This window comes from Camelina sativa, chromosome 16 (genome assembly GCF_030686135.1).
Source record: "Camelina sativa cultivar CO46 ecotype springtype chromosome 16, ASM3068613v1".
In the NCBI taxonomy this organism is placed as follows: domain Eukaryota; kingdom Viridiplantae; phylum Streptophyta; class Magnoliopsida; order Brassicales; family Brassicaceae; genus Camelina; species Camelina sativa.
This window is the reverse complement of record NC_141895.1, coordinates 9620727-9634424: the sequence shown is the minus strand read 5'-3', so window position 1 is coordinate 9634424 and position 13698 is coordinate 9620727. Positions and strand designations below refer to the sequence as shown.

The 13698-nt window shown below is 34.0% G+C and overlaps 4 protein-coding genes across 7 annotated transcripts; 1 reads left to right on the top strand and 3 right to left on the bottom strand.

The window, feature by feature from the left end:
* The first annotated feature begins 3072 nt into the window (after nucleotides 1-3072).
* Nucleotides 3073-7522, top strand: LOC104758961 (uncharacterized). 4 transcript variants are annotated; one of them, XM_010481934.3, is made up of 12 exons: nucleotides 3073-3200; nucleotides 3469-3599; nucleotides 3682-4375; nucleotides 4535-4619; nucleotides 4734-4821; nucleotides 4908-5092; nucleotides 5166-5298; nucleotides 5392-5528; nucleotides 5619-5693; nucleotides 5905-6015; nucleotides 6233-6338; nucleotides 6489-7522. In XM_010481934.3, exons 2-11 carry the CDS (start codon nucleotides 3482-3484, stop codon nucleotides 6311-6313), a joined length of 1707 nt encoding a protein of 568 aa, XP_010480236.1. In that variant the 5' UTR covers nucleotides 3073-3200; nucleotides 3469-3481; the 3' UTR covers nucleotides 6314-6338; nucleotides 6489-7522. The 4 variants fall into 4 exon arrangements, with proteins under 4 accessions (XP_010480236.1, XP_010480235.1, XP_087347655.1 ...); XM_087491529.1 differs by having other exon boundaries at nucleotides 3107-3216; XM_010481933.2 differs by lacking the exon at nucleotides 6489-7522 and having other exon boundaries at nucleotides 6233-6396.
* On the bottom strand, nucleotides 6340-7964 carry LOC104758960 (uncharacterized). The gene is made up of 4 exons (XM_010481932.3): nucleotides 7164-7964; nucleotides 6994-7073; nucleotides 6678-6903; nucleotides 6340-6595 (listed from the first exon to the last, which is right to left on the bottom strand). The coding sequence occupies exons 1-4, from the start codon at nucleotides 7234-7236 to the stop codon at nucleotides 6483-6485; spliced, it is 492 nt and encodes a 163-aa protein (XP_010480234.1). The 5' UTR covers nucleotides 7237-7964; the 3' UTR covers nucleotides 6340-6482.
* LOC104758962 (small COPII coat GTPase SAR1B) lies at nucleotides 7338-9030 on the bottom strand. The gene is made up of 3 exons (XM_010481937.3): nucleotides 8706-9030; nucleotides 8383-8514; nucleotides 7338-7964 (listed from the first exon to the last, which is right to left on the bottom strand). Exons 1-3 carry the CDS (start codon nucleotides 8832-8834, stop codon nucleotides 7644-7646), a joined length of 582 nt encoding a protein of 193 aa, XP_010480239.2. The 5' UTR covers nucleotides 8835-9030; the 3' UTR covers nucleotides 7338-7643.
* A 543-nt stretch (nucleotides 9031-9573) lies between these two features.
* On the bottom strand, nucleotides 9574-12786 carry LOC104758963 (calreticulin-1). Its single transcript, XM_087491532.1, has 12 exons — nucleotides 12514-12786; nucleotides 11847-11954; nucleotides 11577-11769; nucleotides 11135-11498; nucleotides 10967-11053; nucleotides 10831-10888; nucleotides 10480-10547; nucleotides 10300-10395; nucleotides 10172-10219; nucleotides 10046-10075; nucleotides 9856-9957; nucleotides 9574-9761 (listed from the first exon to the last, which is right to left on the bottom strand). Exons 1-12 carry the CDS (start codon nucleotides 12605-12607, stop codon nucleotides 9750-9752), a joined length of 1260 nt encoding a protein of 419 aa, XP_087347658.1. The 5' UTR covers nucleotides 12608-12786; the 3' UTR covers nucleotides 9574-9749.
* Nucleotides 12787-13698: the final 912 nt, after the last annotated feature.

Sequence of the window (13698 nt, the reverse complement as noted above, 5' to 3'; positions counted from 1 at the left end):
AAATAAATGTATATATCAAATAAGTATAAGAAAGAGATGTGAAAATGTAAATCATTTTCTAAGAAACTGATTAAATTTTATTTTCAAAATATTATATATATATATATATATATATTTTATTAAATTATAGGAACTTTTTCACCTATAAATAATGTATGTCTAAAAACAATTTTGAGTACTTGAAAATTATTGGTTGTTAAATTTTGAATTCATTGAGAACTTAACATGTTTAAATAAAAATTGTTAACCTTTTGTTTTAAAGAAATAAATAGATTTGGAAGGACATGAGTGGTAGATATATGAATATCTTAGTGAAATTGTACATGAAGAAGACTTAAAATAAAATGTAACCCGTAGTAAAATTTAATAAAATAATTTAACCTTTCAGATTTTTTTACATCTTTATCATTAAAAATAAATTAATAAAGAGTACTTGATAGTTATCAAAAATGTACTATGGGAACTTTTAGTAAAATGTACAACTATATGAGACAGACAGATGATGAGAAAAAAATATATATATAATAAAAATAGAAAACATAAAGTATGGTAAAGAGACACAATACTAAATGAAAAGAACATAAAGAAAAGTTGTAATGAAAAATATGATCTCTTATAAAAAAAATGTTAAACATTTATAAATAGAAACAACAAAAAACAAACCAAAAGTTACAGTGGTTCGACAAATAAATTAAATTTAATTAAACGACAAAAATAAATTATGTAAATATATTTTAGTAATATTGACATAACCATACATATCAAATTTACCAAAAGCTGCAACGGTTCATAAAATAAGTAAATTTTTTTAATGATTCATCAAATAATCTACATTTGTCGTGGTTTAATTAAAAGGTTGCAAAATCCATTTAAATATATTTTAGTAATCAAAAAATAAATAATAATAATTTATTAAGAGTTTATCGGAGTGATGTGATCTATAAATATTAAACATGCCAAATGTTGCAATGGTTCAGTTAAACGATTAAAATAAAATCTATAAATCTATTTTAATAAATAAAAATTAACAATTTTTGAAAAATTATACTCAAAGACTGAATATAAATAAATATTACAACGATTATTGTCAAAAAAAAAATTATTACAATGATTCATTAAGTAAATCTAAATTGCAATAAATTTCTCACACTGATGAGAAGTCATTTTAAGATCACAATGTTAAAATTTTGTATGTTGATAAGTAATTTAGGGAGTATAAAATGACATTGAAAATTGAATTTCAAATTATTTCGATTCATCATATTACGAAAAAATTTGTGTTGAAAAGAAAGTTTGATAATATCCAAAAGAAGAACAAATATAGATAAATATGTGTACATTTGAACTGAAAAAACTGTTTGTAAGAGACACAACTTTACATTCAACAGAAGCACCTTTAAAAAAATACATAACCGTATAAGTTTTCTGTCCAAAAATACAAAATAAAATAATGAAAAGGTACAACGAAAATTTGCAACTATTCTTTGTATTTATTCAGATTGCTATTATCAAAAAAATAACAAATATATAGATTCCTAAAAATATAAAAATTTGAATAGACACAACTGTTTGTAAGAGACATAACTCTACATTCAACAAGCGCAACTTTCTAAAAAGACATAACCGTAAAAGTTTTATGTCAAAAAATATAAAATAAAATATTTTATGAAAAGGTAAAAAGAAAATTTGTAATTGTTCTTTACATTTATTCAGATTGTTATTATTATATAGATTAACGCATTTAACCCATTAATCCGTTAATACCCAAATTTCTAATGGTCCAAGAGTTGGATTGGTTTGGATTAACCCATTAACTTTAACCCATTTTGACATCGCTATATGTGAGTGAAATGATTTTGCAAGTGCCAACATCGTAAAATTAATAATGTACATAACATCTTCACTAAATAACATATATCTCATTATCTTATTTAATGAACCATTTGTTATATTTTTATACTTTTGTTTTGGATAATTTCATCATTCGTGAATTGCATTATTATTCATAAGTTTTACATTGTTATTACAATCAATATGCAATCAAATAATCAACAATAACACTCACATTCAGTCCTTAGCTTTTTTACTAAAGGTCTGATGACAATCAATAACTTTAGTCTCGTTCGATTGGTTTGCAAATTCAAAAGTTCGATAGAAGAAAAGAAAGTTAACCAAATTCAAACATCGGTTCAAAAGTAATAAACATGGGTTCGGTTCATGTAAAATTATGGGTTCCAAATTCAAGTAACTTTGGTATATTTTCTTTATTGAGTACATGTATTTTAAACGATTTTGGTACATTCGGTTTCGATTTAGGCCAAAAAAAATTTGAAAATTATTTCTTTAAAAAAACTGATAAACGGATCAGTTCTCATTACCGAACTTATCACCGAATTAAAATAAAACAATCCTATCATTTTATGCTGAAACCGAAATAACACCGGACAAAATTAACGAAATTCTAGTTCGGTCCACACGCGTACGCTTTTAGCTGTATTCTAAGCAAGGGTGTTAGGGGTAGATTCCCCTCCTCCTACACAAGGCCCAGTACAGGAAGAATCTCCCAAGGTCCAAATAATCACTTAAAAGGAGAGAGGGGTACTTCGGTCCTTTTAAGTGACAAACCGACACGACTTTGTATAAATACGAACGTACGACGCTTAAGAAAGGGATCCACAAAAAAAGAGGAGTTAAACGCTATCAAAACCGCAAGTGATTAGCTAAGTATCTCGTCCAGAGCATAACCGACGAGCCTCAAGCTCGTCTTCCCACGTTCCTTTTACTCGTTTATTTGTCTACCGTTGTAATCCGAATTATCGTGCTCGAGCATCGAGTTAATAAAGAAAGATTCGACATCCTTTTTACCGAGCTATAAATCTTTAATTGTGACGGATATCAACATCAACGGAAGGCTGCCAAGGCATATTAAATACACATTGAAAGAACAAAAATACCGGACCGAATTAACGAAATTCCGGTTCGGTCCACACACTTAGTTGTGGCCTTGTGGGCATGTTAAATACATCAAAAGACAAAAAGACCCTCAGAGATTAGATCAATTTACATTTGAAACCTAGATAAACGGAGTCAACGGACGGATATTTTGCCGTTAGAGGAAAGATACCGTCCTCTTCTAAACAACTCTTCAACTTCTCTCTCTCTCTCTCTCTCTTTCCTCGTTCCTCCTGCCATCCTCGCCGGTAAGTCAAATCTCCGGTGAGAAACTTTTTATACAATACAATCTTCTTTGTTCCATATAATTATGTGTGTTTTATAGTTACCGCTTTATCACAACAAACAACTCTAGAAAAATTGGATTTTCATAATAACCCCTTCACTCTTTTCTTAAAAAAATCTGAAATTTTGATTTCAAAGTTTCGTTTTTTCTTTACATAAATCATCTCTAACTGCTTGATTTGGTCAAAGATTGTAACTATTTTGTTTTGACATCAGTTTTTTTTTTACTAGGAGAGGTTTCAAAATGGGTTTGGATCCTGAACAAGCTGAAGCAGGAACAGTGTGTTTACATGCTTATTCAGATTTAACTTATGTATCTCCACTTGTGTTCTTGTATCTTCTCAAAGAATGTTATAAATATGGTAAGTCCTTAGCTCGACTGTATTGCTTTTTATTAGTCCCCAATTGTGTGCGGTTTAAGTAAATGAATGGGTGTGTTTTCAGGAAGTTTGAAGGCAACTAAGAAGTTCCAAGCTTTGCAGTATCGAGTTCATCAAGTTCTTGCTAATAAACCTAAACCAGGACCTGCTACTTTCATTGTTAAGTGTCTCATTGTGCTTCCTATGTTTGGTGTATATGGTGAAGGGTTTAGTCACTTGGTTATATCAGCTCTTCGTCGTTTCTTTAAATCAGTATCTGAACCACCAACAAGTGAAGATGATATGTCTTCCGCGAGAAAACTAGCTGCTCAGTTCTTCCTTGCTACAGTTGGAGGTTCTGTAAGTTATGATGAGAAGGTGATGTTGCATACCCTTAAAGTGTTTGATGTGGGTTTATCCAGCATTGATGAAGTCTTTTCTGTCTCGGATGTTTGGCATAGACATGGTTTTGCTTGTGGAAGTGCGTTTCTGGAACAATACATTTCTGACTTGATCAAGTCGAAATCTTTCATGACGGCTGTGTCTTTGTTAGAGCATTTCTCTTTCCGTTTCCCTGGAGAAACCTTTCTTCAACAAATGATTGAGGATAAAGACTTTCAAGCTGCGGAGAAATGGGCTACTTTCATGGGAAGGCCCAGTTTATGCATTCTTGTCCAAGAATATGGTTCAAGGAATATGTTGAAGCAGGCGTACAATGTCATAAAGAAGAACTATCTCCAGCATGAATTTCCGGAATTGTGTTACAAGTGTAAAGAAAGGTTGTTGCAGTCGCTTTTGCTTCTGATTGTAAACATTAGACAGCTTTATCTTTTATACCTGTTTTGGATCTTGTCTATCTAGAATCAGCAAGTCAGCTGAGGAGAATACATATGCAGAATTAACACTAAAAGATTATCTTCTTTTCGATTACCTGGCAGTGCACTGAAGGATCTGGCAGAAAAAGCATGCTGGGATGTTGCTGAGAATATGGCAAAAGGTGATAGACAGCTTCTTGAGTATCTGGTAAGCACTTGTTGTACATATTCATTTTCTAGGGAGATTTGTAACATGAAGTGGTCATTTGTTTTGTATAATCATCTGTTTAACTGAAGTGTTGGTGGCTTTTTGAGTTTATAGGTCTACTTGGCAATGGAAGCGGGGTACTTGGAGAAGGTTGATGAACTGTGTGATCGATATTCACTTGAAGGTCTGCCAAAAGCACAAGGTATATATATATATTGCTGCACGGAACCTCACCTAGTGGTTTCAAAACTGTAAGAAGCTTACAATGGTACTCTTTATGTTGTTCAGAGGCTGAGGTTTGTTTTCTTGAAAAAATCTTTCTGCGTCTCAACGATCTAGCTGTGGAGGATGTAGTCTGGGTTGATGAAGTAAATGAGTTGAGGAAAGCAACTTCTTTTCTTCAAGGATGTAGAGTTGTGGGTATTGACTGTGAATGGAAACCCATTTATATCAAAGGCAGTAAACCGAGCAAGGTAAATTACTTTTACAGTCACTTCCATTCCTAACATGCTGTAACATTCTTATCGTTGTTTTTCTTCTTAACAGGTTTCAATCATGCAAATTGGAACTGATAGCAAAATTTTCATATTGGACTTGATAAAGCTTTACAAAGATGCCTCTGAAATTCTGGACAACTGCCTTGGCCAAATTTTGCAATCGTATAGAATATTAAAGCTCGGTATATGTGAAGTCTATCTTCTTCTCTTTTTGCCTACTTTATAAAGATAAATTCTTTTACTGAGCAAACACCGTGATCATGAATTATCTTTAGGTTATAGTTTTCAATGTGACATCAAGCAGTTGGCCCTTTCATATGGGGATCTGGAATGTTTCAAGCGCTATGACATGTTGTTAGATATTCAAAATCTTTTCAAAGAAACATGTGGTGGTTTAGCAGGACTGACAAAGGTGAGCTTTTGTCTTTTTGTTATATAGCTCCTAGTTCACAGAATCCTTTAATATTACATTCTTGTCATTGTTGTTCTTTGTTTGTGTCAGAAAATATTGGGGGTGTCTCTGAACAAAACAAGACGCAATAGCGACTGGGAACAAAGGCCTTTGACCCAGAATCAGGTATATAATCTTATCCATTATCTGTTTAGCTAGAACCTGACTGACACTAGAAAAACCTACTGAAGAATGTTTTCATATATGTGTTGTCATGATTATGAGGGACCACAGTTCACATTTGTTATATAGTTAGTGTCTGCCTAAAATTTGACCGAGTTATGAGTGAGAGGGTGAAAGCATAGTTGTCGAATCTGATATTAAGTGTATTGTGCAGCTAGAGTATGCTGCTCTTGATGCTGCGGTGCTGATTCGCATATTTCGCCATGTTCGCGATCATCCTCCACATGACAGTAGTTTGGAAACAGTCCAGTGGAAATCTCAAATTGTAAGTAGCTCTCATATAAATGCCCTTATCTTTTAACAGATAGTTTAAGCCGATTTTCGTAGTCAAAATCATCAGGTTTCATGTCTTACTTACAAAATATGAGTTTGATGATATCTTAAAGAGTTAGTTTTGTTGGGATGATATGTGATTAAAATGGCATTTTGGTGTGTAAAGCTTGCGATATGGAATCTAACATGATCCTATAAATTTTGTGCAGGTTTCCCACATGGATAACCCGAAGTGGAAGAAGAAGAAGCCTAAGTGCCATTCCATGCAAACATCAGCTTCAGTCATTTAACAAGCCATTGAAAAGAAAGGAGCAAGTGTGTAAATATTCGTTCAAACTCTAAAATGAAAAGATACATTTAACCGTAGCTTCTCTATGTATGATTTGCTTTAATTAAAAAAACAAAAGAAATCTTGTTTCAGAGTAACAAAAAAAGAGATCTTAACAGGGAGAATATCATTTACAGGATCAACGGTACAAACCCGAGAACTAGTCCAATGAACAATCCAGGCAGCTTTTTACCGGCCTTGCCAAAATAGAGTCCCTGAGCATAGTCTCCCACATTGAAGTTTCCTATATATCCAGACTCAAGTCAAGTTCATGTTTCATAGTTATGTGTAGGATGTTAAGTTAGGGGTATTTCATGGTTAAAAACCTCGTGTGAAAGATGAGCTGCAGCCACCACGGAGGGTGTTCCTGATATCTCTCGGGGTAGCCCGATTGTAAAAAACAAAATCAGACATGACGCTATTGATGCATGTAAGTACAAGTTCTGTCTCCGCGGAACAAGGACCGTTGCAGAACCTGTCTGTTTCCTCTGGTGGAACCTTGAATTCACCTCCTGCGTTTAGTCTGAACGCCTCACTGCACCCTCTGTAGAGCTGCAGCAAAAAAAAAGATGGAGAAAAAAGCTATTGTCAAACAGTGATTTCTTTTTACGAGGTTTTGTCATTGATCATACTACCACTTACCAGGTTATTGTTAAAACAGAACGCGGCTCTCTGAACCAAAATCCCTGCGCCTCCAATTACACCACCACCCTGCGCATTGACTGCATCAACAATCTCAAGAGAATGAAAACCAAATTCACTTAATGAGTGTCTTAACAAAGAGAATTTGAGACTGAAAGACCAAACTGCACCTGAATATCTTTGACTATCAAATAGCAACACTGCATACAGTAGACATAATCTTAACACCGTCCGAACATTCATGGCAAACAAAGAGAGAGAGAGCGGGAGACTGAGATTGATTGCTGAATCGATATTATTTAGGGTGAGGTAGGACACACGTTAATATAAAGTGAAAGCGTACGTTCAAAAAAGTTGGTGATCTAACTTGGAATAGTGTTCAATGAAACATTATAAGCAGTTGACAAAAATGTGGACCAGAGAGACATGAAATAAGTTTGGAAATGCAAGCCACCAAACTTATGTTTAACACAGGAAACAACAAAAAAAAAACAAAAGAGTGTTCAAGACTTCTAGGAGAAGGATGTGATATCATCATCAATCACAAATCTTTTAGCTTGAAGAAATAGACAAATTGTACGGAAAATCTTCTCAGGGTTTGGTTTGAAATATGAAGAAAAAAAAAAGACTTGATGATGTTCTGTCTGTCCTTAGTTGATGTACTGAGAGAGCCATTTGAATCCCTCGCCATAACCCATTTTCCGGACAATGCTGCACATGAAGACCTCGAGTGGACGAACACCAGAGTCTCCAAGTGTAACTTTTCCCTTGCCGGTGGTGAAGTTAGTGAGACCCAAGTGATACCTCAATTCATCTTCAGAAGCTGCATAAGGGATATCAATCTTGTTTCCAAGAATCAGAAAGGGAACGGTTGCAAGGGCTTCATCTGAGAGAAGAGCGTCAAGCTCTCTTTTAGACTCAGCAAATCTTTCTTTGTCATAAGCATCCACAAGGTAAACAACAGCATCAACCTTTATGCAACCATAACAAAAAAAAAAAAAAAAAAAAAAAAGAGTTTCTATCAGCACAGAGAACAAAACATACTTGGAGTTCGCTCTACAAAAACTCATCACCATAGTTATATATCACTGATATGAGAATATCACAGCTCTAGGTTCATCTTAAACAACTCTAGTCTGATGATATACATGCCAAAAGGTCTAAACCATAACATCACTTCTAACTGTGTAGAACTAAAGGAAAAGAACATTAATTTATACTCTCAGATCAAGACTTGAAGGCAAACACATGTGTAATTTGAATTGTGATGTAATAAAGAAACTTCCATCTAAGCTTTTGAATTAGCATACCAGCAAGAATCATCAGATAAAACATAGCTCGGTTCGATATGAAAAAAGTATTAGTAAAGAGAGAATATAGTAAATGAACCTTGGCATAGTAATCTTTCCAAACCCTACGAGCAATCTGATGACCACCCAAATCAAAAGCCTTGAACTTGATTTTGCCAATGCTAAGTTCTTCAGACGTTGGATGTTGCGTCGGCTGATGCTGAACTAATCTCTATATATTAATATCACCACCAAAAAAAAAAAAAAAAAAAAAAAAAAGAGTCAGATCTTAAAATTTTGACACAAACTCAATCAATACAAAATCCCAAAAAGCCACTATGAATACCCTAAAATTGATGAAACGAAGACATGACTAAATAGATCTACCCAAAAAAAAAAAAAAAATTGAAATCGAAATCGAACCTCGTCTTTGAGCATGTGAAGTAAAGTGGTTTTGCCAGCATTATCGAGTCCGAGAAACAAGATTTTGGCTTCTTTTTGCCATAACCCTAAAGAGGCTAGGATTCCATAGAACCAATCGAACAAGAACATAGTTTCGTGACTTGGTCTCTGATCTCTCGATCTTTCGAAAAAGAGAAGAAAAAAAAATAAAGAGTTATAAGAAACAAAATATGGAAACAGACGTGGCCGATGATCGAGCTGGTGTAGTGACGTGGCGTGTTATGAGTGGAAGGTATCGTTATGGTTGATGTCATTGAAAAGCCAACCTGGACCATCAGATCTACTCGTTTTCTAACTTCGCGGCTGTGTTTTACTTAGTATAACTTACTTTTTTTTTAATTGACAATTCTACTTTATTTACATTTTTAAAATAACCTAATACTATTTTTTTATTTATTTAAAACAAGACCATATTTTTTTGAAGTTGGACGACATATAAAAAAAAAAAGCATTTAGTAGTTCAGTTTTTAGAACATAACTCTTTTTTACTGGTTAAAGAGAAGCAGTGATAGCCTAATTGTGAGTGCTAGGTTATTTTCATATATCAAAACAGTCACATTTTACAACTAGGTCTTCTTCTAGTTAAACTGCTAGAATGCGTGTCAGACTCGGACTATGAACCACTACGAATCAACTTCTCTTGTTGTTTGATGTTTGAGTGTTGTTTTGGGAGAAAATTATCATTCATGAAGTTCTAATTTTGCAATGATGGCATTGCTATTAGACAGTGGTCTTCAAGTAAGTGAATGCTTTGCCTCCAACAATTAAGATCTCTTCACTTTTTTTGCCTAATACGAGAGGATAATGAGGGTAAAAAGAAGGAGAGAGGTGAAGAGAATCAGAAAGGATCTTCTCAAGTCTAATAAGGCTGCCACAACCATATATCACCATGATAGCTAAAAAGTTCTACATCACAACCAAACTAGAGCTAAAAAAATTTCTTTGAAAGAAAAGGTAAAGAACAAATAAGACACTGAGGACTTTTTAATTCTCCACCTTCTTCGCTTAAAGCTCGTCCTGTAATCAAATAGTTTTCACAAAAGTTAGTCACATAGCACAATGAACTATATGTTTTGGGTTTAAAAGCTGAAAAAGAGGTCTAGAAACATACATGGGCAGCATCGGTTTCCTCGGATTCCTTGGTTTCCTCAGACTTTGATTCGTTGTCTGAGTCATCTCCTTCATTGTCATCATCTTCTGCTTCTCCCTCTGCCTGTAGGAAAGAGTACATTTATGTCAAAACCCTTGATAGAACAGAGAGGTTTACTATGCAAATTAATGTGAAGCCCAAGAGATCTTACGTCAGATTCAGCAGGAGCGTCCTTCGATTCCTGGTAATACCAAACAAAAAAATATAAAAAAAGAAAACTTGATTACTAAACTTATTTGAATAAGACAAAAGAATTTGGATGGAGGATTGTAATTACCTCTTCCTCTTTCTTCTTCTCAGCTTCGTCGAATGCTGCTTTCTCCGCCTGTAATACCAGACTAGATTATTAGTTATAATTCATTAACCACAGTAAACCAAACGAAGACCAACGATTGATTAACATACATCCTTGTGCTTTCCCCAGGTTTCCTCGGCCAACTTCTTAGCGTACTCTGGGTCATCGCTTACCAACACATTGTCGAACAAGGATCCAGATTTCACCTACCAAAAATAGCATGTGTTTAGTACCAAACATACACCATCAGGAAAGAAGAAAAAGTTTCAGTGACAAGATATTATTGTTACCTGCCACAACTCTACTCCAACATACTTCAATTTGGGGAAGACATAGAGTTCTGGGTCATCCTTGAACTCTGCGTAAAAAAAGATTCACTTAAGACTTACTACTGATCCCATATAACTTCATGGAAAACAAAAATCTTAAACTGAATAAATTTTGTTACATCTATGATCCATAACTAACAGATTCTAAAGAAGTATTTCAGTTGAATATACAATATGATGGATTCCTAGTTGCGTCAAGCTCGTTTGAGGTTGTATTTTGTTATAAAAATTACTATTTTAGAGACATGGATCATTTTATTACATGAATACTATGGACATTATGAATATAAGCAATCGCAGAGAGAATATTACCAGGGTTATCAATCATTGGAGCCTTCCACTTGCCCTTGTAATTTGGGTTCTTGATTTTCTACAGTACAATATGACAGCAGTGAGAGGAAAGTAACTAGTAATATATCCATTTGACAGAAAAAAAAAACTAACAAACCTTGGGCTTCCATTCACCGTTGTACTCTGGGTTCGGAATGGTTGGAGCAGTCCACTCACCATCTTCTTCTTCATCCCAGTCCTCAGGCTAAAAAAACAAAAAGATCCAAATAAAAACCCAGCAAGTGATTTAATATGCATCAATGAGAGAAAAAGGTCAGGTTCAAACCTTCTTAGCATCAGTGTCTGGGATCTCCTTTGGGATATCATCATATCCAGCTGGCTTAGTGTCTTCCGGATCAGGAATGTACTCAGTGTCATCCCAGTCCTCAGGCTTCGTGGCACTTGGATCCTTGATCTTCTTTGGTGGGAGGAGATCCCAGTCAGAGTAGAGGCTACCAGTTTGCTTCTCAACATTGTCAATCAAGATACTGTAAGTAGCATCTGGACGGAGGACGAATGTGTAGACATGGGTAAGCTGGTCAGTCTCACATGGGACCTCCTTCTTGATCAGATGGTTTGCTCCATTGTAGGTAAGGATAGCATGTACTTTCTTAGTGCTGTAGCCACAGATATCAGGGCCAAACATAATGCTGCAGGTAACAAAAAAGAAGATAAGCCTACGATGTTTGAAGTTGATAAAGAGATTGTGAAAGAAAACGAAAATGCACCTGTAAGGAGTGTCTCCTCCGAATTTCTTCTGGTCAACATCATCACTGAGCAACTTCATGTAGCCACCACCACAGTCAAGCTTCTGCTCGTGCTTGACAGAGAATTGGAAGACTAGGGTCTTGTCCTTGTTGCTGAACTCAGGGAACTCAGCTGATATAGCGTAGAATCTGTAGTCCTCGCTAGTCTGGATACCTGCGCAAGAGAGTGATCATTGACATGAGAATATGAAGCACCAATGAATCATCACCATCACTGGTCCTGAAACATACCTTTATCGTTAGCGTCACCAGACCAGTTTCCAGCTGTGTGTTTCCACTCCCCAGCAGTGTTATCATCTTTCTTCCAGTCGGATTTTACCCATCTGCTCTCCCACCCATCTTTGGAACGTAGAGAAAATAAAAGAACACAGCAAAAGAGACATCAGATAAGCAAATCGTCTAATTGAATGTACACAATCATATATCAAAACTTCTCATATAATACGAACCCAAAGACTTGATCATAAAAAAAAAAAAAAATTACAACGATCAATCTAAACATGAATCTATCAAGATTTGCTGATTAGATAAAACAATCGTACTAGTTTCCAAGCCATTTACACAGCTTAATATCATCGAAAATATTACTCCTGTGATTTTCCAAATCGCCGCTACATACAGTTTTAATCATCCCAAACAATAATTTCCGAATTCAAAAGGATCAAAGTATAATCAAAATCCACAAATTCATAAACGCCGCCACTAATCATCGATCTATAGATCTACCACAATCCTAACCAAAACATTTATCTCCAGAAAAAATTCATCGAATCGAAACAATGATCAAATGAAATCAATCTAGCGATCGCAAAACAGAATCATAAAAGCATCAATCAATCTTATTGACACACTTAGAATCTAAGATAAGAGAAGAGACTGAGAGAGAAATGTAGCCTACCATCGAATTTTTCCTCGAAAATAACTTCAGCAGAGACGATCACCACGAGAGCGAAAAGAATCAAAGAGATGATGTTAAGGTTTAGTTTCGCCATTGCTACAAACTCGGATCAGATCAGAGCCCTTCACCTGAAAACAGAAGAGATTGTGAAATATATATACCCGAGAGAAGCTGCAAGTGAAGTAGAAGCTCTCGTGGATTAATAACGTGTCATCTTTCAATACATGTTTACCAATAAATGACCTACACGTCAGATTTACGTGTCATGGGAATGGCGTGGCTGAATATCAGTGGACATTACTAATATAACTGAACTTGGAGTATTTCCATAATAGCCGGATTTCAAACTAATTTTATCTCCAAAATATTTTGTTTGCTGTATAAATGTTTTTCGTTCATTAAAATAAGATTTTAATATATTTAACTTAGTATGCACATCACAAAAAAAATGTTTAGTTGTATTTCTGTTTGTTAACTACCACCAGATGAAATCAATAATTTAAAAAATAATGTTTTATTTGACATCAATTTAATACAAAAGTATTTTTCTTCCAATCAAAAAGTATTAGATATTAAACGTCTAAATAAAAATAAAATAAAGTTTTTTTGGAAATTTTTCCTATTAAAAAATAAAACTTTTAAGATTTGTTCTTATTTAAGCAACATAAACTAGATTTTAACCCGCGGTACACCGCGTGTATATAATTTTTATTATTATTTATATAACTATTTGATTTATTCGTTAAATATCGGATGTTTTCCAAATAGAAGAATAACTTAATTTTCCGACCGTTTTTGCGGCTACAATTTTACATTAGTTTTTTAACCCGCAATATACTTCATGACCATTTGCTAGTTATATTTAGTTTGTTTTACTTAGTGATTGAGATTCTATTTTGACTTTTAATGATTATAACAAAAAAAATAAAGGATCTAAATACATAGTAAGTCATTTATACGCTATGACTAAGTCACATTTTTCCTAATAATTTAATTATTTTACACAATTTAGTTAAATCAATTTAATTTTTATATGTCAAATATTCTAATATTAATAGTGTTGACAAATAATAAAATGAGGAATTAACCCGTGTTAGCACAAATTTAATAATATTTTATTAATTCTAACATGTCCTCTTTATAACTCATCTACTATATAACCATATTATATACTATTTTAAAATA